Here is a 22,776-nt window from a genome sequence, read left to right on the forward strand (position 1 = left end):
ATAGAAAATCAAAGTAGTATTTGGTGGTTCATGCTGACTGGGAAAAATGTTTTTCTTCTTCCAGACTATAATAAATGGCTTTATTCTGGTTCCCTCGGTCACACTCATACATCACAAGCTTTGATAGTGTTCATTACCAGCGTTCTTCATGTAGCAAAACATCATTTTTATTGAGCTTAAAACAAACAAGTTTATCAAAGTTGAAAAAACCTGATTCAAATTTATTGTAACTCACAATCATAGACATACACGTGCATCATGGTACAAGAAAAGGACAGAGACACTGCTAATCATACAATTCCTTTTATATTACAAAATAGCAATGCTGTTATTTCTGCTGGGTATAGTGTACAATATATCGATAACCCCCCACATATACACAATAGTACAGATAAAAGATCACAACATTATACAATAAGCAACAACTGAGTCATGTGCCATGTTCAATACTGTAGCCCTCTTTCTCAAAAGCTGTACATAAAAAAGACTTTCTCAAGTTTAGCCGCTCCACATTCACTGGAGGGATAAAGTGCAGTATAGGAAAGTTTACACAATCAGAAGAAAGCATGTGATGAGAGAACAAAATAAAAATACATGACAGCCTACCTGTAATAAAACTATGATGGGTCACACTTTATTTTACAGATCTCTAATTTCTATGTGAATTTCCTTGAAAGAACAATGCGGTTTGCTAACTGCTTATCCTCATCAGGGTTGCGGGGGGCTGGAGCCTAATCCAGCTGAGGGCGAGAGACGGGGTACAACCTGGACAAGTTAGCAGTTCATCAAAGGGCAGCGAGACATACAACCACTACTACATGCAATTTAGAGTCATCAATTAACCTGTCTTTGGACTGAAGCTGGGGTACCCAGAGACCCAGTTCTACACTAAGTATAAGGAAATAGAAATAGTGTTCAATCGATAAATTAATTTCAATTAATTAATCCCATTTAAATGAAAGAGTCAACAGCAGATGAATATAATTCATATAATTCAACTATTGTCTTAGCTATTTCATACTTAAGTAGCTCACTACCGTGTCAAACATAACATTATTTATTGGTGGATGTGTACTTGTGTGCTTATTTAGTATATTGTGTCTGAACCTGATGTTTTATTCCATTAAATGAGTCAGAGGCATGTGCCACTTTTCTATTTCCCCTTAAATTACATAGTTCTTTCCAGGAAACTTGTTGGAAATTAAAGACACATAAAATAAAGTGTAATGCAGTGCTGCGGGTACAATTAGGTTTAAAATCTTGTGTTTTTTTTGGTACACTGAATGCCATTACATGTCGAACACCAAGGTCTTTTGTGTTTTAAAAATTCATTTGAATTCTACTTACTACCTAAGAGTTGTGACTGAAACACTGTAAACAGACAAAACTGAGAAATGTCCTTGTAGCTTAGTCACACAATTCTTAAGTTGGTCTGTAAAAAGAAGTTAATCCACTTTTAGACAAACTCCCTCTCTTCGGCAGTAGTCATCCAGAATCGAGGGCTGTGGCACTGAAAACGGATGTGCTTTGCTTCATCTTGTTGCTATGCCGACCAAACAAATGGTCAAGATGGCGACGAGACTGTTTGTGCAAACATGAGAAGGAGGAGGAGGACAGAAGGCTCGAGGAAGTGAGGAGTGGCGGTAACAAGCAAGAGAGGAGAGATATTCATGTTGTTGTTTTTGGGAGGTTATATTATTGTGCCAGTCTCATCATCCCTGTGAGCCGATGTAGCATAAACAGGGCAAACCCTGTGGGGTCCAAGCAACTGAAAGGGCCACTGATAGGACCCCAGAGGGTTGAAAAGGTCCAGATCAGGCTGGCTGATAATCATCTGTATCTATAATGTGCTGGCAGAAATCACAAAACATGTATAGCTAGAGGTAAACCAGGCTGACTATTACCACCATTTTGTCTAATGAATAGTATATGTAAATTGTACATTCATGAATTCTTCCATAAGTCATGTTGAAGTTGTAGGTTCGATGCAGAACCTGTCAGTATGTGCTAATCGTTGAATATAAAGTGAGGTAATGTGAAAACTGTGACAGTTTTTTTTTTACCCCAACTGCAGGCAGTATGCTGTCAGAACCAAAATATTCAAAATTCTTTTACTTTAGCGACTAGTATTGTCGTATATGGGTATCAAGCTGCTACAGCCAAGAACATACAGTCACACAGAACCCTTAAAGAGTGCCCCTCCTGAAACCAACGCTCATGAAACACTGAAATGTTCAATGATCCTTCAATGATTGACCCAAACAGGGGAGTGTGCACATGTGCGCGTTATATAACTGAGTCTCAGGTGGCTGCAGGACATAATGGAAACAATGACTGGAAGTGAAAAAAAAAAAAACCCAGTTAAATTCCATGGACTCAGTCAGCGGGTCTGTACTTCATCAGTGTGCAAGTCTACAGGAATGTGAGAGAAAACAGATCCAGTCGTGTGTTAGAGTGTACTGATCTGGTTCAATATGACATTACAGAAAAGGCAATTAGGAGGTGATTGACACGAGTACAAAAAGGAAGAGAAGAGCAGGAGAATGAATTCTGCTCTTTACTGTAAGAGATGATGATGATGATGATGTGTGTTAACAGTCAACATCACTGTGGAAGTCTGAGAGCACATCCGCACCAAGTTTAAAAATGCAAACTTCTTTGTTTTGGCCCTCCATCCGCACTAAACTGGTGATTTTCTCACCACGAAAAAAAAGTTCTTCAAATGCTTCTTGTTTCTTGAGTTACTGACTGTTTTATGCTCTTGGTGGTGATAAAAGTTTGAACTCAAACTCCAAATAAAATGCTTATTCAAATGAGATGCTTCTCTATATGAATTAAAATTGCAGCTCAACTCCACATTTATAATGCCTACATTCAATTTATAGTAGAAAGGTATTAAAACAACGTTATTCTTGGTTTGTTGGGTAAGGTTAAAGCTAAAATATATAGGAAATCATAGAAATAGGTGCTTTTCAGCTCAGAAGAGTAATTGACAGTCCAAACCATTTTTTAGCATATGTTGGTTGTGATGCCCTTACTTGGTTTGCTGACTGAGGACGAAGAATAAGAAACATTTTCCGATTGTTCAGGTGTTTTTGTGCAGAGATCTTATGTGAAAACCCTTGACCCAGAAAACACTTGGCTGCCTGCATGTCGTCGTCTAAAATTAGCCGGGTTAGTGTGGACGTAGACCAAACAAAACTTCTAAAGCTGTAAACATTTTCATGCTGTGAGCTTTTCATGCCATAAAAAAAAAAAAACATCCCATGCTTGAAGCATCAAATTCCTCAAATGAAAAAACCCTGACCGTTTCAAACGCATCTTATTTGTCAGGTAATGCATAGCTGCTGCAGGAAAACGTGTTTAAAATACTACTCATAATCTTTGCACAAAGACTCGATTGACATAATAATATTGGCTGGCTTGACAAATGTAGGAAGTTTGTCTAATATATGTGCACACTGCCAAGATTTGGTAGTGACAACTGTTATGTGCCAGCTGTATTTAGCATTTCCCTCCTGACAGACAGCGTGGAGTGATCACTAGCATCGTGTGTTGTGATAGATCAGCAGCAGTTTCAGCAGGGCAGTGGGTGACATCACTTCAAACTGCTTGTGGCGAGCTATGATTGTCAAATGTGACGACGTGAAAGATCTTCCATGTGTTTGGTTATTTCCTCTCAACAACAGGAATATCCAGTTGGTAAAATAGAAGTTAGAAATGAAGGTCTCACAAAATAGTAACAGGAACAGTTTAGAAATTACAGCATAAACGTGTGCATACATATTCCAACTCCTCACATGTCATCGTATGAACTTAAAGAACTACGCTTCAAGTTTCCAAGGGATAATAACATGTACCCATGTCTGAAGTTGAAAAATTGCTGGTGGGAGTTCACACCAACTGTTAGGGACTGCTATGAATCCATCACATCACTTCTGGATGATGTTGGCAGTGATCTCATACCAAGAAATCAAACAATCTGCACGTATTTAGATAATAATTAAAGCTGCAAACTGGCGTTAAGGAGGCCCTGCTGCTCCTGTGCATATATTGTGTCCAGCAGCAGGTTTTAGGTTTGCCAGAGTGAGGAGAAACTAATAATTCAGCCTTGTCAGTACTGTGAAGGGCTACAGCATTGTATGTGTACTTCAGATGCTAGATTTAAGGATGTGAAAAGATTACGTGGACAAAAACCGGGCCAGCACAATGTGAGAGCTGTGATGGGTTGTCTAGTCACCACGGCAGTCAAACCGACAAAATGGTGAGGTGTGACTGCTGGAAAACGAGCAAGCAACATGTCCACAGATGCAGTAAAGACAGAGTGTTTTTGTGCTGCTATGCTGTATTGCTCATTTGCCCAAGTTCTGAGAAGTCACGTCCTCAAGAGGGCTAAAGACGTGGTAAGTCTCTCCGGGTCTCTCTGGTCACTCTCATCCTCCTTTTCCTGGTGACTCATGCTTTTTTTTTTCCTTAGCTTTAATTGGCTCAGGATTTGGGCACCTGACATCCCTGCTCTCTGGATAGGTCTACCTCTGACATGCCGACCTCCCTGCCCATGATTGAAGTGTCCGAATCACTGCTGAGTGGAGGCTGGTGCTCACCTGAGGGACAAGAGAAGAAGGTAATTAATTACTTGATAAGCCACTGTGGGATGCAGCTATGCCAGTGACCAAGGTTGAATTCTTTGTGTTAATGCCATTGTCACTTAAATCTGCAACAACTGATATTTTTGGCCACTTGGGGGCAGCGGAAACAAGCTGTGAACACAACATTGACATATCATCACCTTTAAATGTAATGTGGTGAACTTATTTACACACCAACAGTTACATAACAGCATTATTGTCGTGCTTCAGGCCACCTGGTGAGTGTGAATCCAATATTCATGTCTGATTCTTTAGCCACTTTATCTGCTAAATTCTCCATTATTATTATGTTCACCAGGTAGTTGCTACCTTTGTCGGTCTGCTGTTTGGTGCTTAGCAGGTTATTTGAGTTTTTTCAAGTGAAAACAACTGCCTGCCTCGGCCAAAAGAGACGCCATGAGCTAAAACAGTGAAGTTTCTGGCTAAACAGATAAACAATGAACTGAAACTTTCTGAAAAGTTATAGATCTGCAGATTTGGGTAATAATTCTCTGTAGGTTCATCACTAAGAGGAACCCCTTTCTCAAAAGCTGTTGCTGTAATCATTCCTACTGGACATAGGTAGTCAAAAAAGTAGATTTAAAAAAATAAAAGCTTTTAGTAGCTTTGTATTACATTCATTTCAGCTAAACAACTAATTTGGGACAACAAAAGTAACTACAGAAAACACCCACTTGTTTCAGCTAACTTGAGGTGTCAGTATGCTTCAACTAAAGTGTTTGTTAACTGGTTTAACAGCATCTGTGTCAGCTGTGTGGCGGTGAGAAAAGAAGGCAGGCTTCAAACCTCTCAGGCTTTCCTGCTTCATTTTTCATACAATTACTTATGACACACAACCAAGCACAACACCATGAATAACTTTAAGGGAAGATTGTCTCAAGGTGTGCACCTTTATCCCCATTTGAACAATTATTGTGCCTCACCTCTCTCAGTAAGTGTGTTTCCATCCACCTCTTTTCATGCTTATTTTCAATTTCAAGTGCAATGGAAACAGACTCAGCGCATGAATCAAGGCGTACCCGGAAAATGTGACTTAAAACATCCACTGAAAAGACAAATTATTAAACGAAACAAACATAATATCTATCACGTCTTCTATTGTTTTCGTTTGTTTGAGGTCTGACCGGCAGCCTGTTAATGACATGCCTTCGTTGCACCCTGTTCTTCTGCAATGATTTACCAGCTGTTTGTCCTCATGCGCTGAATTCCTAATATTCAAAAAACAGCAGGGAATAGAAACATAGATTCATTTGCATTTTCTTTTTACAGATTTCGGTTTAAAACTTGGATGGAGGGCGGCTTTCATCCTGCTTTGACTCGGGCTGCTCATTATAACTGTGAACACTTCTGCCTTCAGACGCGGTCACGCAACACCTCATACGAACTTTGTTTTGATCTTACTGACACCTCCAGACTGCTGAAGTATTTTATTGGCTTCAACTGAACTTTTCTAAACTTCTATTACTAAGACGGGAACTTTTCCCAGATGAGGACTCCTCCAGTGTACATAGGACTATGTGAGCAGACAGACAGCAACGAGCAAGTACTACCTTCCAGTATCAGATCTTTTTTTCTGGAACCCTGATTGCAGCACACACCCAGTAAACGGCTGAGTCTGGAAAGAATGATTGCTGCTATATCATTAACGACAGCGCTCATTATTCAGCCTAAGAAAGCAACACAGCTTGCCCTCCATCACGGCCAAATCACAGCAGCAGAAATCCTGACAGATCGGCTTGTTCATCTCGTGCTGCCTGTCGGTGCCATCGTCGCAGCTCAATAGTGCCGTGACACACGACAAATTGCATCTAATTTACACACTAATTAGTCTCAAGGAGAATACCTGCTCGTGGCGAGCTGATCCACGGCTTGTCAAGCAGCCAAAGTAAACATAACTCTGTGCTAACAGCTTCTTCTAAGTGCCTTTAAGGCAAAGTGGAAAGTAGTACATCACCATGATGTATTTGCTAATGTAAAGTATACAGCAGAACAAATACTAGACTTACTAGACTCCAAGTAGTGTCATCACATCAAAATTAATTCCCGTGCAAGCACAGTATTCACAAGGTTGTAGCTAAAACTAAATGCAACTACACGATTAAATGAACTGTTCAGTCTTTAAAATGTTAAAAAATGTATATTTCCCAGAACACAAACATACATTGATTTTCTATACAACATCTTTACCCTTATCAGGGTTTTGGGAGCTGGAGACGATCCCAGCAGTCATTAGTACACAAGATGAGTCGCCAGTTCATCAGGGCTGACTCAATGAGACAAACAACCATTCACAATCACATTTAGACCTATGGGCAATTTTAGAGTGGTTAAATTATTAACCTGCACGTCTTTGGACTGTGGAGAGAACCCCCATGAGACCATGTAAACTCCACAAAGAAAGAACCTGGTTCAAGATGCTTGTTTTTTGCTCATTAACATTCACAAAACCCAAAAGATATTCACTTTACTATCATATAAGACAAAGAAAAATGTATTTTTTAGTATTTAGTCATTTGAATCATAAAACAATACTACAATCAACCTATTCAAAAGTGATTTTCTAAAATATACAGCTTCATCAATGGCCAAACAGGTTGAATCTGCATTTTTCTAACACCAAAAAGCAAATTTGATCTTTCAGAACACAACTTCCTCCATCTCTTAACCCTTGTGAATAACACAGTCTAATAGAATAAAAAGGATATCATTTGCATTTTGAAGTGACATTAAAAGGGATTAACTGTGTCAGTTCATCTCTATTGGTCGTCAGGACTGAGTCTGTGTGGATATGATTTGTGCCTGGCAACAGAAAGCATTGAATCCAGTCTGCCGAGCAGCAGCACTTTGGCACAGTTTACTCACATGCCTTGCTCCTCCAGGTCTTCAAATACGGTATAAAAGTTTCATTATAAATCCTACGCTGACCGAAACCAGATTTCTGAATAGTCAAAAAACAAACAAACAGCAGGAACAACAATAAAACCAACGGGAAGTGTTAAATACATCAAGCTGGACAGACCAGAAGCAATTTGTAAAAATGTTCGCAACAGACTGACATTAAAACCCGTCTACGATCCATAAATGTCCTGCTGGGTTTGTTATATATAAGAAATAAAACCTAAAAAAACTCTGTTTATTCCTCTATTCACTTACAGTATAGGTGTTATAAACACTGACTACGTCCCTGTTCTGGGGAACTGTTTTGGCTTCACACGCTAAATGGCTGAAATCACGTGTACGAGCATGTGCATGTAATCACGCTAGCGCTGATAGCTAACAGATGTTTAACAGCTTCCAGGCATTTGCATAAGCTGCTAAAATGTACAACAAACTCAAACATAACGAGTGTTTGCGTGTATGTGGGTTAGGCTGGCTTTCTGGAGAGGGAACACTATTCTTACCCTCCTTTATTACCCAGGAGGATGGAAGAACATTGACCAGGTGGCTGCTGACCTGATTTAGACCTCAGAATAAACAATTTAACCCTCAAATGACAAGACTGACTAAAAGGGTTATAAAAACCAGAACCAGCACTCTGTTAGAAAGCTAGTTTCCTCTGAGGGGACAACGTTTTGTTTCATTTGTTTCCTTTTGAACAATTTTATAATGTCCCAAAATATTTTCACGCACAGGTCACATACTGGCGGTGATAAGTTGAAAATAATGACTTCCCGGCTCAGCAATGTGTCAAAAAGACAGTTCATTAACTGTACTGTGAATGTGCGACATCTCTACTCACTGCTGGCGATGATGCGGCTCTCCTCTCCTTCCTGAGGTTCTGTCTCTGCATTAGGATGATGCTGCTGCAGACCTATCGCTCTCCCGGCTGAATCCAGAACCACCGAGCTTTCATTAACTGTGATTTCACTCGCCCCGCTGATGGGGTTGGTGGGTGGACCCCCGACAGATGTCTCATAGTCCGGAGGAACATCATCTGAACAGTCTGCGTTGAGCTGGAACAGGCCAAAGATGTTTTTCAGAGACACTCTTGTGCACGCTATGTTCATTACTTTTATGTTTTGCATTTAAAGATTAGTCTTTATGTGACTGATATTTAAATATGCATGCATGTAAAGAAACTTACAAGGATTCCTAAAGCTTTGAGGATGTTCATTTTGCACATGGGGCACGTTCGGTGGTCTTGTAGCCAGGGGTCTACACAGTGCTTATGGAAAACATGCCTAAACAAACAAGAAGGAAGTGTAATTGAACTGACAGCTGAAATGCAGAGCGCAGAAATGTGTAGATATCTACAGCTATGTGCTAAGATATGTGCCTTCATATAAAAAACAAATAGACACCTAGTTTCTAAGTTACAAAGATCGAGCACACAAGCCTTACCTGCATGGTAATATCCTTACTACATCATTAGGCTTATAACTTTCAATGCAAACTGCACAGTTGTCAAAGTCTGATTCAGTCTCCTGAAACACAGAACACAGGCAGACACAGAAAAGATTCAAAATGACAAATTAATTCTCAAAAACATCCATACACCAACTTAAATAACTGTAATATTATTCAAATAAGGATCAACAAATTTTTTGGAAATGTACTTCATGTATACTTAAAAATTACTGCTTAGCTAAACGTTTGAAGTTCATGTGAAATATGCATCATTTACCTCGTCTCCTTTCTTAATGGTGCGTACTTGCAGCTTACTGAGGGCCTTTTTGGCAGCATCTCCCAACCGTCTCTAAAGACATAAAAAAAAAAAAAAAACTTTATTACTGACACCAGCAGGTTTTTAATAGTGGACAAAAAAAGTCAGTGACTCAGCAGTATGCAGGTTTCTCGTTGGTTTGTTCATATACAGGAAATTCTGCTCATTGAAATAAAATTCTGCTTTGCAAGTTCAAATCAGAAGCCTGCGTGTTGATGCACCGAGCATCGTGCTTTGCAGGCTTAGGATTTTTTGATTTAGCTTCTTAACATTTTTTTGTGCAGGAAATAAATAAAGTAGAGCCGACAGTACCTACAGTGTGTATAAAAAAACACAACTGACTGAACCACAGTTAGAAAACCAGTGAACCAGCCAGGAATGGACAAACTGTACACCAGTGCCTCATACAATGTGACTTTAAAAATAAGAAATCAGGTCATGAGGTGACGGATCCAACTTAAAGTCTTGGTGGTTTTGGAAATTCTGCCAGGGTGGGAGACATGCGTGAAGGGAACTGGTTGCCGTGGTAGTGTATGCAACAATACAGCCAAATGAGAGGTATTGATTTTCTGGAAACTAACCACCTGTCTTATTTACACAGTGTCCTTTAAGTTGTTCACACAGGCAGCAATAAATTGGACAAATGTGTTACTTTATTTCAAGGGAAATTTATGAATCTATATGGGTCTATTTTTGGAGTGTGGTGTAATTAAAGAAAGGTTTCTTCCCATTTTCTCAGCATAAAAGAAAATTGGTGGCGACAGATTCACAGAATTGACAGACAAGTGCAAACACACCATCATCCTTTAACTGTTACTTGGGAACTGATCAAGAGCAGATTTGTTCAATATGTCTGAATACTTTGTACAGCGTAAATCAACATAATTCAAAGTGAAAACGTAAACAATGGTTGTCACGGCACTGGCTCATATTATAACAGACATGATGATAAATTGTCATCGCAGGCGTCATGAGAACGTCAGACGGTCACTCATAATAAAGAAAATACAATAACAAGTATTTGCACTGTTGGCTCAAACGTCCAGAAATCTGTGTTTGCTGATGGTTGACTGGTTTGCCACGACTCTGTTCAGCCAGCTGTCAGACTAATTCTGGCCTCACAGAGCCGACAACAGATGGAAAAACGCATGGGCCAATGTTAAGAGTGAGACCACGGCACCACAGCACTGTCAGTATCCCTTTCAGGCAGATAAACAACAGTAATACTTAAACACAGTGCACAGAGTCATACCTGGTTGCGGTCTCGTGCATTAGCGTAGCGGAATCTCTGGATATAGTAGAAGACGAGCCAGGCGAGGGAGATGATCATGAGAACGATGAAGGAGATGGAGACAAACACTACCGACGTTCTGCTCACGTACTTCTGCAGGTTGCGGGTTCCTATGGTGATCTGCAACATGATCACGATGTGCTGCTCCAGCAAGGCCACGATCTCACGACCTCTAGGCTCTGGGATCATGATGGCCACCACATCGCCTGTACCTGCACAAACATAGAGGAAACACCAGGTTAGATGTTAAGTAGATGAATCAAGAACAGAGCTATCAATGAAGACATTGAAGTCACTCACTGTTAACCTCCTGAGTAGTTTAAGCTCCATTACACACAAATTACACCGGATAGATCATGGAAACCGAGAAAACCTAAACTGTTTTCAGACGTAAAACATCCACTTTAATTTACATATAATAAAGGAATATAGTATGTCTTCCCCCAGAAGTATTTACTGTGTGGAGAGAGCTTTGAAATGGAACTCAGTTAGATATAATTTACGGTATAACTGACTAGGAACTCTTAAAAACAGACATTTCTTTCATTGTTTTCTGACATTTTATAAACATTTTATAATCTGCAAATGTTTGAATGAATAAAAACTGAAGGAGGAAAAGTTTTTGTTGGCAAAACAACAGAGAAGCAATAAATCCCAAAAACCAAAGTAGACTTTGGCTACGGCTTATTTCTCCAACCCTTCTTACAATACAAATCTAACTGGCATTAGTAGTGAGAAGAACTTTAGATATCCTTGCTACACTAATACCAAATGCTATTACTGCATAAGCCCTTGGTTCCTTAATGATTACAGGAATATGCAAATGCACAGAAATCTACTTTACACAGTAAGGAGCCAACCTCCATCCCTGGGATATAAAGAATTGTGCTTTAAAGCAGAGCATGTGTGAAAACTCAGGTCCTGGGAGCTTACAGAACAACTAAAGCCTCGCTCTCTATGTAAGAGGCTTCCTGCAAGCAACCTTCTGTTACTTTGCATGCTGTGCACGATGAAAGCTTTTGCTTTGCAGAGTCACTAAGCATCTTTCCACTCCTGCACCTGAAAGACATCCGGAAAGAACACCACGTTTACAGAATAGGATTTCTGTGGGTGTGCATAAAAAAATAAAAGAAAAACATCGGGGGCTCTTAGCATTAACATTAGCCAAAACACTACTTCTTCTTAGCCTCTCAGCTAATGCTCCTCAACACTTTAAACACTTACTGCTAAGGTGACAGATAAGCTTTACCTTCTGCCTCTGGAGTTAGGAGACACAGAGCTCTTTATAGGAATGTTGCACTTAATTTAATTATTGACAAACCTGTGATTTTTGTCTCTATTGTCACATAAAAAGCAACAAAGACCTTTCACAACTTCACAGAACCTTCAAATATCTTGTTTAAATGTCTAAAAACTCAAAGATAAAATAGCTAATACACAATTTTCAGTCTATCAATCAATTAATCAGCTAATTATTTCAGCTCTAAAAAGGCAGTATAGATGCCTTGCTAATATAATAGTTTGGGTAAAGCTGTTATTAGTCACCTGATATTCGCTTATAACAGAAGTATATGTAATTATGAATAAGACTGGGGTTAGAAATTGGAGATATGTTGAAGTAATTTGGATAAAGTCTAACTCTCATACAACATGATCTGTGCCTGTTTTTAAACATCCAGCATTGCTCAGGTTGTATTCTGTACAGTTAGGTTCATCTAGAACAAGGTGGTACACAAACTGCATTACTCAAAAACAAAAATAAACCTAATTTTCCCATCAGTGTCTCACTGAGACAAGGATCACTGGTTTTGCCCTACATTATGCAGCTTTTGGACTGCAGTTTTTGAGTGGCTCTCGAAAGCCTATTCCAAAAACATTCAGCCCCACCATGACCTGGCCATTTTTGGATGCTCTGCACTTACAACATGCAGATTGCTTTGCAACCAGAAATGGCAGTTGCTAGGAGACTTATTCGCCTGACCTGGAAGTCTACCACTCCACCCTGCTTTGCACATTGGCTCAATGAAATGTTGACCATTATACAGATGGAAAAACTGCGTCTGCACAAACCCAATACACAGAATAGATTTGAGAGAACATGGGGAGGTTTGTTCTCACAGTGTCACATCACCACACAATCCATAGGCACTCTGACTTGCCTGGTTATATGCCTGAGTTTGGTGTTGGTTGATCTATTTATGCAATCCTATCTCACTCCAGAAAATATTAAGACAGTTTTGTTTTAAAAGACCATTTTTGTGACTGTCTGGCAGCCTTTTTGATCTTTCTTTTAAATCTACATTGTTATGTAGACTGTAAATAAAGTATTTAAGTATTGTTAAAAAGGCCTTGCTCATTGCTATTCTACTGCTCACATAGCTATTCTACTTCTACTGCATGTGAAATCTAGTTTAAAGCAGAAAAATACAGCACCATCATTCACATTGTCTCGGCTATGACTTTCTTGTTATTACAGGACTGTAAAACAGTTGGCTTTACAATGTGAAGTCAGCTCAGCTGTCACATTTTTTGGCATCTTTATGTATGAAAGTATTTTACAGGTCTATAACCTACATTTCATTCAGACCTGTCATTTCACGCAGCCTACAGTCACATGCAGATCTACTGCAGGCTGTACAATATGGGAATTCTGCTTATTATCAATATTATTATTATCATGACAGACTTGAGGCGCTGTGCAGTCGTATGCTTTGCACAGCCCAAGCGATGTCTCTGCACATGGTACATAATGTTTAAACAACTCTTTTAACTTTGAGACACAGTGAGGAAATAACCAGGCTGAACTCTCTCAGCTGTTCAGCGGCAGGTTGATGATTCCAGGAAGAGCCTGTGGAACATCAGACAAACTGTTACATCATATTCCTTCTGCTGCCCGTTTATGGCTACCCTGGGTCCCAGTATCTCTCTGTGGGGCTTCACTCCTTCGATCAGTCGCCAGTAGCTTTATTCATCGACAGCACCTCCAGCGCAGCCTGCCAGATCCACAGATATCTGCACAGAGCTATTTTAACATTGTTTTCCCGGGGCTGAACTACGACTGACAGAAAATATGGTGATTTTTCTGAGAGGTTAAAGCAGATATGCTACATTTTCATGATGTAGATGCAAAGCATTATTGTTGTCATTCTTACAAATCCCTTTATGTAACATATCGCATGCATGCACATCTGCTACGTTTTATATGACCAGGGTTAAGAAGTCAGACCAAAATCATGTCTTTTGAATTGTTTCATTTCATTCATATACAAGAATTAACATGAGTATCTATGAGTTTCTTGGCTGATAATGTTAATTCAATAAATACATTAGCAACTAAACAAATCAATTCATTTGTTATGTCTATGGTAGCACTTTATCTGTACCATCCTCTGCAAAAACAGATCCCATCTGGCAGCATCTCCACTGTTCATACAATGGTTTATCTTTGTATTATAAAGGGTGCTCCCTTAAAATGAGTTTATGTATGTCAGAGCTTCTAAAGCAAACACCACTACAAACAATGACAGAGAAAACAAAAGCTTATGTTTGGACAGAAAACAGATGGTAATACGCTTCTCAACAACACCGTCTATTCAGAGTCTCAGGGCACGGGCAGCCACACCTTAACTTCATTGAAGTGTTTTTCTCACTGGCATTTAAATTTAAATAAGGTAAGCATGTGGTTGGAGGACATTTGCCAAGTTTCTGACGACTGTAAATGAATAAATATACTAACGGTCTCCTTTTATTGTGTCTAACCTCAGATAAACACACTCCTGTCCTGGTTTTATTAACCATGTCCATGTGGTGTGGAGGGGAAAATCACTGTGTGCCATTGTAAACACAAGATAAACCGCATTATTTCATGTCAAAAGGGCAAATTATTTCCAGACTGTGCAGAAGAAAAAAGGACAGTGTATGACCAGCTTCAGCTTCATAGCCAACAGAAATAAGGAAACAAGGCATGTGAGATTTCCTTAAGCCTTGACTCTTATCTCCTTCTTCTGTTCGCAGTGACGCAGTCAGAGAGTACAGAAATAGCCGCTACTAAAACAGGAAGGCAATGCCTGAGTCTGAAGCTGAACATGAAAAGAAGAATAAATACATAACGAGTTAATTTAGTGGACACAAGCCAATTCATTTTATTGGCAGGCGTTTGGTCCGCTGCAGAGTGGATAAGGCTGAAGGACAGATTACCACAGAATTAACTGGTAAACTCTTTATTTATCAACCCTGAGCTATCCTGAACCTGACAGCCACATACACAGTAGACTACACTCTTAATCATACTGTAAAAAGGTTAGCTTAGCTTAGCATAAAGACTGGCAACAAAGGGAAACAGCTAGCCCCGCTCTGTCTTACACCTTTGATTCATCCATACACAAACTGTAGTGTAGTTTGTTGTGTGGTTTTTAATGGGGCGTTATGTCCCATGCTAATGCATGATGTTGAGAGTTGCCAGGCAACTAGCAGAGACTCCAGGAAGTTACAGCTCAAAGACAAAGATATAGTCTGGACCATAGCCCCCCATAAAACAGCAAAATGTTTTTTTATTTTTTATTTTAAACAACTCGGTTTTTGTACAGATTAAATAATGAACAAAAGGTGCATTTTGGTGCTGGCTGTTTCTCCTTGTTTCCAGTTTTTATGATAAGCTAAGCTGTTGGCTTCATATTACCACACAGATATGAACGGTATCAGTGGTGTCAAAGAAAGAAAAATAAACATGTTTCTCTTTACGTCTATACAAATCAGCTGGGAGATGAAGTGATAAGGTTTACTGGAGCTTTCACAGGACACGATTGTTAAACCCACAGTGTCTGACCTGGCTTTATGGTCCAAGGTCGAACATGACTCTGACACTGCTCAGCCTTAAATAATAAAGCCAGGCCATAAGAGGTTTCTGGCTCTGGTAACTGTGGATTTTACAACCCAGCTGTGTTGGCTCTGGACAGGAGAGTGCACTGTTCTTTCTTTGGCAACGTCACATTCAGTCAAACACATTAAGACCCATTCCTTTGTCACCATACTCTGTTACCTTCCACTTCACTATGCGCTTTGTCAGCACACCTCTGCCTGGCTGCCGTTCCTGTCTTTTGAAGTTTATATTTATAAGTCATGGCTCAAAGCAGGACAGGTCTTTAAAATAGCCTGGTGCCTTCTATGTTTGCTGCAGGTGATATGATGTGGAGCCTTTGTTTGCTACTCCAAGAACAGAGGATGTTTAATCGTCACATACTGAGCAGACATGCTGGCACACACTTTACTAGAGCAAAAACATTAGGTTAAATATTACAAATGGAAGACTCAAAAACATCTTGCTTAAGTAAAGGGTCAGGTGTATAAGTGCAGCGAACCTGTACTTAAACATACAATACTTAAGTCAAACATGTTTGCAAACAGCTGCCTATTTACACAGCTAGTAAACATGGCGAAACATTAGCATTCATGTGATGTTCTGAGGTTGTGTATCTGCTCGCCTGGTGAATTCACTCTACTCTAAACGCTTTGCTTTGGTCTCCACCAACTTGCGGAGTGTTTACCTTTCCAATCCCCTTTTAAGCTGTACTTTTACTCTTTACTCAGGTATATTTTTCAGCCAGTAATCCACTTTTTACATCACTATATTTGTAAGTTCTACCTTCTTTACAGCTAGTCTGCTCTAAATGGAGGGACTGAGCGAAAATAGGGCCTAAGTAGCACTTCTACTGCAAATGCCAAGTTGCCAGGTGCCTCGAAGATAAATAAGCACCACCTGTCTTTTTATGTGATGACGACTGAGTAAAACTCAGAACAAGAGGCAGCTTCCAGCGACAATCCCGGCCACATCTGGCCACACGTTATATACCAAAATCTAAAAAAAGATAGCAGTTACGTGATGAAGGACTTGCTGTGCCTGCTGAAAAAACACAAGCACATTTAAGTAAGTTGCACATGCTGTAGGTGAAAATGTAGTGAGGTAACGTTAGCCATTTTTACTTTTTAATATGTTAATTTCTACTATAGTTACTTGTTAGTTACATGGTTTGTTAGACTTTCAAATTGGTGTGCTTTAGAAAACAGCTAACGCAATACCAACGTTGCATTACTTTTTTATAACTGCAGTAGTGGTCACAAGCTAAAACAATAAGAAAATAGTTAATAAATAAAGTAACTTTGAGAAATGTATTGAGCAGATACTTGTTTTTAAACTTTTACTTGATTAAGTTTCTCAAAAGATGATTTTCACTTTTTTAATGGGAGTAATTGTACAGGTACAGGTGTTTATAGCTGAAAACTTATGTCTGCTGTAGAGATTTATCAGAGTGGTGAGGGTGGACCAAAACAATAAATTGCACAGAACAAAAACAATGAACAGAAGGACACACGCGGTAGCTGCTGGAGCTAATCGTGGCTGTTTTAATCACTGTTTCAAACCCCACCAGAAGCGCTACGGTCCAGTTCAGAAGTGTCACAGTAATGGCAAAGAGAATCTGGTTGATTTTCAAAATAAAACACCCTGTTCATCACTATGTTTCATCACCTTCGACATCACACATCTGATCAATTGCTGATTTAAAAATATGAAGTGGTGCAGTTTTAAACATCAGCTGTATGAGTAAACTTGTCCAGGTGATGCCACCAGATGAGTGATTTGAGTAAAAGCTTTAAAGGGCTTTGCATAGACAAGTCCCTGTGATACTTCTGTACAAAATGACCTTTTGGTTAAAAACATCTCACCATCAGTTGACCATGATGTCACTGGTTTTTTTTTTTGTTTGAACATCTGTTTTTGTACAGATCCTTTTGTCAAACAGCCTTCACACATTGTGCTGTTGTCTGGCACAGGTGGAGTGGTCTGGACAGCCACACCTTTATGAAAAATAGCACCAAGCTGACAGCACATTTCCAATGGAAATACAAGTCAGGTAGAAAAAAAAAACAAGGTTCTGCTCACAGCTATAGTGGAAACACCCAAATGTCAACCTTTATCCTCACAAATATTACATCCGATGGGCTAAAGGTTTATTTCAACTTTAGGACAGCTGTAGATCTGTTACTAAACTAGAAGAAATGATGATGAAGGTACTTTATTTGGATGAAGAACAGGGGAGCGAGTGGCAATATATGAAAAGAGACCACATTACAACGCAGAACCGGCATCTGAGTCACCGTGTCAGCAGGTATATGAACAAAAAACTGATTATCCAAAAGAAAAAAATCCTGAAGGCATCACATCATTTATAAAAACTACAGCAGTTTGTAGAAAGTGGTTATTTATGTATATACTGTATATCTGCATTGTTTTTATTTATAGATACCTGATACTATGATTGATAACGTTGTTTTTGTATCTTCATTAGACAAAGCTCTGCTCCTTACTTTTTTATAACTGATGTCCAAGTCTCTCTTATGTGAGAATATAAACTGTAAATAAAAATATTAACCTACACTGAAGTTGGCATTACCTGTTCTTGAGCCCTGAGTAGTGCATGCAGGTATTTCTGTCCGGCTGCCAGGTAATCACTGTTTAAACTGATGATGAAATAACTAAAGATCGCAGTTGTAACTGAAGGAGACAGCCCAGAGAACTTACTTGAAGAGAAGCCTTCTGATTGACGCTAACGTTGTCTTTAGCACATAAAAACGGGCTCCCGGTGTTTGTTTGCGACCTGCATATCTTATTTACTAGGCAAACCAGCAAAACGTTCTCACGAACAGGTAACAAACAAATTATTCATCTTGGAGCTATTTGAACAGTGAGTTCAAGTGTTTGTCGAATTATCTATGCATGAGCCTTTACTACCTCCGGCAAACAAGGAAAAGAAATGTGACTCCTTGGAAGAACCTGATAGGTGGATCTGAGGTCTGTGTTTTCACAACATTTTGCATGGATTATGTCAAAAGTGTTGTTTATTCAACGTTTATTTACACATTTCAGCTCCTAAATGTGTGCTTTGGCACTGTATTGTAACAATTATAGTGATAACTTTATTAAGGACACTCATAAAAAGGTTCATAGCGCCCTAAATCAAAACAGACAATATATCAAATATAAAAAACAGTATGCACATGTGCATATTTAAAAAAAAAAGGCAGAAATCAAAACAAACTCAAATGCCAGTGGCTCCACAGTCTGGATTAAAACCTGACTGAGCTCAACTCAGGAATGTCATTTTGTGAAGCTTGTGCGTCCAGGTTTCATATTATCGCAGATCAGGTCAGCACACTGACTTTTACAAACAGTCGTCTGGCACTATGCCATCGTGGACGTTTAAGAATGCCATCATTATCGGCCATGTTGAGCCTCTGCGTGTTGTTCTTACTGTCAGAGCACCTCAGGTGGGCTGAGTATAACTCTAAATAAAGCTACCTTCACAGTTTCTGAACACATGCTGAATTTACAAGCAAACATAATGAGTGCAGCTTGCAGGACTGTCTGTGAATATCTTTATACCATCCGATAGATCAGTATAATAGCGAAGGTATTTTAATCTTGTTACACAATCGTAATATTACTCTTCTTTGCATTGTCAGTCCTTAAAATCAAAAGGATGATCTTCTTCAGCTTTGTCTGCAAAATGTTAGATTACATGTTAACATGTTGATTATTGCTCTTCTCAGTTGTAAAGAGGAGACTCTCAGCTTCACACGGCTCAACAAATGGTTAAAGCAGGGCTGTAGCTGCCATATGTGAGCTCCTCGGCACAGTTCATGACAAACATTTCCCTTTTTGTTTCGAACAACACAATCATTTTTTACGGTTTAGTGCTTAGTAATAAATCAGGAGCACTGATGGAACAATGTTTCTAGGCATCTGCACAGTTACAGCATAGCAGACAAACACATGGCACTTACTTATTCAGTTACAGGTTGGACTGACCTTGTGCTCTGTGCTTTGTTTAGCACTGTGTTAATCATGTGCTTCTGTCTTTTGTGCTTCAAGTATGTAGTTTTTCTTCAACTCCCACATGAAGTTGATCACTCTTTCTGTTTTATTTCTGAGGCTTGATTCACCAGACATGGAAAATAAACTCAGTACGAGAGATTGCAATGGAATTAGTGTGTATTCAGCGATTTTAAGTGATTATTAGAGGCCACTTCCTGTGCCTGCGGTATATGGGGCCAAGTATTGACTCTCAATTCTGTTTTGGCACAGGCACTGACAGATCAGCTGTCTGTGGCATTAAATATCCATATAATATATATCAGATTTGTAGTCCTGTCATCAGAATTTTAGACTTTTTTTCCCCGCTGTTTGTGTTTAAACAACCTCAGTAAGGTGTTAAAAACCTGAATCATTCAGATATCTGCCCTGGACTCGGGTATCAAAGTGGCATTAATATCAAAACAACTTATAAATAATCCAGGTGTTGACATATGTTGACATAGTCTTCAAAGTTTGATGAGGAAAAACCTTCAGCAGGAGCCCACAGTCAGTGGTTCAGCCCATCTGCTTGAAAAGCCAATGCACTTTTCTACTTTACCCAGAAACTAATTGATTATTTACATGTAGCTGATTACAGGGATGTAGAAGAGCCCTGGGACTTCAGCAGGACAAATGAAACTCATTAATATTGGCCAACTACTCCTGTTCTCTCAGGCCTCCATCACATCACATGAATCCTGCTGGGAAAGAGGGTTTCACAGGTTTGTCTCTTACCTTGATGGGGCATTGTTATGGTGTCGTTGGCACCCGCGGAGCCCACGTTGTATATGACAACTGCAGAGGCGTTGTAGTTTGCAACATTACGGATTTTCTCTCGGTATGAACAATTCCCCGCAGCCACCAACGCCACCCAGGCGGTGTTGTGATACACCGGGGGGAACCTGACGCTCGGGTCGCACGCCTGCCTGTCCTGCAGCAGGGTCGGCACCAGGACCAGACCTCTGGCTTCTTTCTTGGGTGAGTGCTCGCCATACCGACCGCACTCGGTCTTCTCCGTCTTTAGCTCCGAGGTGACGGGGTCCAGATAGGTGATGTTGACAAAAGCCGTGTACCACTCCTCTTTCTCTGCAACCGTGAAGTCCAGGCAGAGCAAGTGGACGAAACAAAACGACAGCAGCCACGTCGAGAGAGCCAGACTGCGGCAAGCTCGGATGAGGGACGGTGCCATTGTGGTTGCTCGGCTGGGTTTTTTGGGGTGGATGACGAGCTTCGAGGTCTCCTCTCCTCACTGGAAAGCTCGCACCACGTCCCTCTTTGTTTTTACAGGAGGAGGAGGAGGAGGAGGTTCGGACATTTACCTTGCATAACCAGCCAGAGGCAGACAGCCGCCCTCACAGCACAGAGGAGGTCTCCTAAGAGTTTGTTAGCTACGTGCAGGAGTCCACTACACACCACCACCTGCAGGAAAAGACGACGCTGAGTGTTGTTGTTCACCGTCAGCTGTTTCCCGTCGTCGCTCCGGATTGGCTGACCGCTCCTGAGCACGTGACCTGGGCCACCGACGCCCCCGTGGCATGTGGAGAAACTAAAAGAGTCATAAATCATGTAAAACAACAACAACACTCAATGAGCCTCACAGTTTCCGCAGTGAAAACATTACTTCTGCATTCAGTCATTCATTACAGGTTATGAAACATGTCACCAAACAGTTTTACTTTATGGAGCCACCAGAATAATTATAGACTTTTATAGAGTTTAATTATAGGAAACCCATTATTTGATATCACATTTTACTTTGTTATTGTGATTTTTATTTGCAATTTTTTTTTAAAAGAAGAAAAAGTAAATATTTTGTGATATTCCATTTAATGCACTCATCACACAGCAAAAATCCAAGTGTATATTGTACTCTATGTACATTTAACTCCAGTTTCAGTGCATATATAGGTCCAAGAGTTCGGTGTTCACTGAACACCAAAAGTGTAAAACATATACTCAAAATAAAGAGTTACATTTGAACCGCCTGAGAGTGCAATTTTACTCTGTCACTGGTGATTTTAGACACTACTTCAGTGATTTTTGACACTTGCAGTGAACTCCCAGAGAGTAAAATATATACTCTAAGTAAGAAATTTGTAGCACTTTGCAGAGCTGATTATTTAAATACTCTGGAAGTGAGAATATACTCTATGACTGGCGTACACCCAACACTTTTGAGGTGAATTGTTAACACTTTATAGTCCACACAGGGCCACACTCTATGCGATGGTTTAGGGCCACAACCACTAGAGGGGGCCACACGATCAGTGTGTTATTGGATTTTTTGACCCTCTCTTTATTTCAACACATACTACAATGACGGTAACATATCAATTCAAACAGACGTATTAGTACAGGGGTGAAAAATAAACCAGTAAAGTTAGTTTGTTACCGCTCCCTCGTCTCCCGCGTAACCATAGTGACAACGCAGCCGCAGCGGTCAGCAACCGCGGCACTGTGGGTATCGTTATTTCGCTGGTGTGGGAAATTAACAACACTACAATGTTCCTAAAAGAAAGTCTAGGAGTGGTGCAGAAGGACGAAAAAAAAGAAAAATGGAGACGGAAAGGAGATCACAAGATAAAGGTATGTTATAATGTGACTGTTTGATTCATTTCATTTCAACCAGATTAAATAATCTGCCGCTATAAATAGAGCACGGAATTGCTGTTATTCTAAAAATAGCATGAGAGCATAATGAGAACACTTTCACGTCGTATCCGACACATTGCAACACAGCAGGGGCCAGGGGGTTATTGAACTTAATAATAAACTAGCTGGTAAGCTAGTCAGGCTCTCTGACTGCATGTCATGTCAGAGAAATGTGGAAAGTAGACAGGAAAACAGCTTTTAATGAAGATGTGTTGAAGAAACAATACCAGAGGCCAAGCAATAACATGAGTAGGAGTCTAGTTTTACTTGTTAACTAGCTACTAATGTTTTATTGCAACATTAAATTTGTGTTTTGATATATTATTTTAATACAGAACATATTAAATGTCCAAATTCATCTATGATGGTCCTGGAGAATTACAGCATCTTATGGCACATTCAGACACTGCGGTATAAATGCAGCTTTTTTTCATTAATTTGAGTGAGGGTAGTGCCTTTTGGCTGCAGCGTTGTTGACCACGGGGGTGTACGCTAGTGATGCTCCGATCACCATTTTTTGGGCCGATCACCGATACCGATCACCAAAAAACTTGATCTGCCGATTGCCGATCACTGCCGATCAAAGAATAAATTTAAAATTTAAATAATTAAC

General features: G+C 39.9%; 1 protein-coding gene across 1 annotated transcript; it reads right to left on the bottom strand.

The window, feature by feature from the left end:
- Positions 1-194: 194 nt before the first annotated feature.
- On the bottom strand, positions 195-21,062 carry rnf150a (ring finger protein 150a). The gene is made up of 7 exons (XM_010746287.3): positions 20,247-21,062; positions 10,565-10,815; positions 9,274-9,345; positions 8,991-9,073; positions 8,734-8,830; positions 8,389-8,602; positions 195-4,604 (listed from the first exon to the last, which is right to left on the bottom strand). Exons 1-7 carry the CDS (start codon positions 20,698-20,700, stop codon positions 4,489-4,491), a joined length of 1,287 nt encoding a protein of 428 aa, XP_010744589.1. The 5' UTR covers positions 20,701-21,062; the 3' UTR covers positions 195-4,488.
- Between the last annotated feature and the right edge of the window lie 1,714 nt (positions 21,063-22,776).

This window comes from Larimichthys crocea, chromosome X, assembly GCF_000972845.2.
Source record: "Larimichthys crocea isolate SSNF chromosome X, L_crocea_2.0, whole genome shotgun sequence".
Classification (NCBI taxonomy): Eukaryota; Metazoa; Chordata; class Actinopteri; family Sciaenidae; genus Larimichthys; species Larimichthys crocea.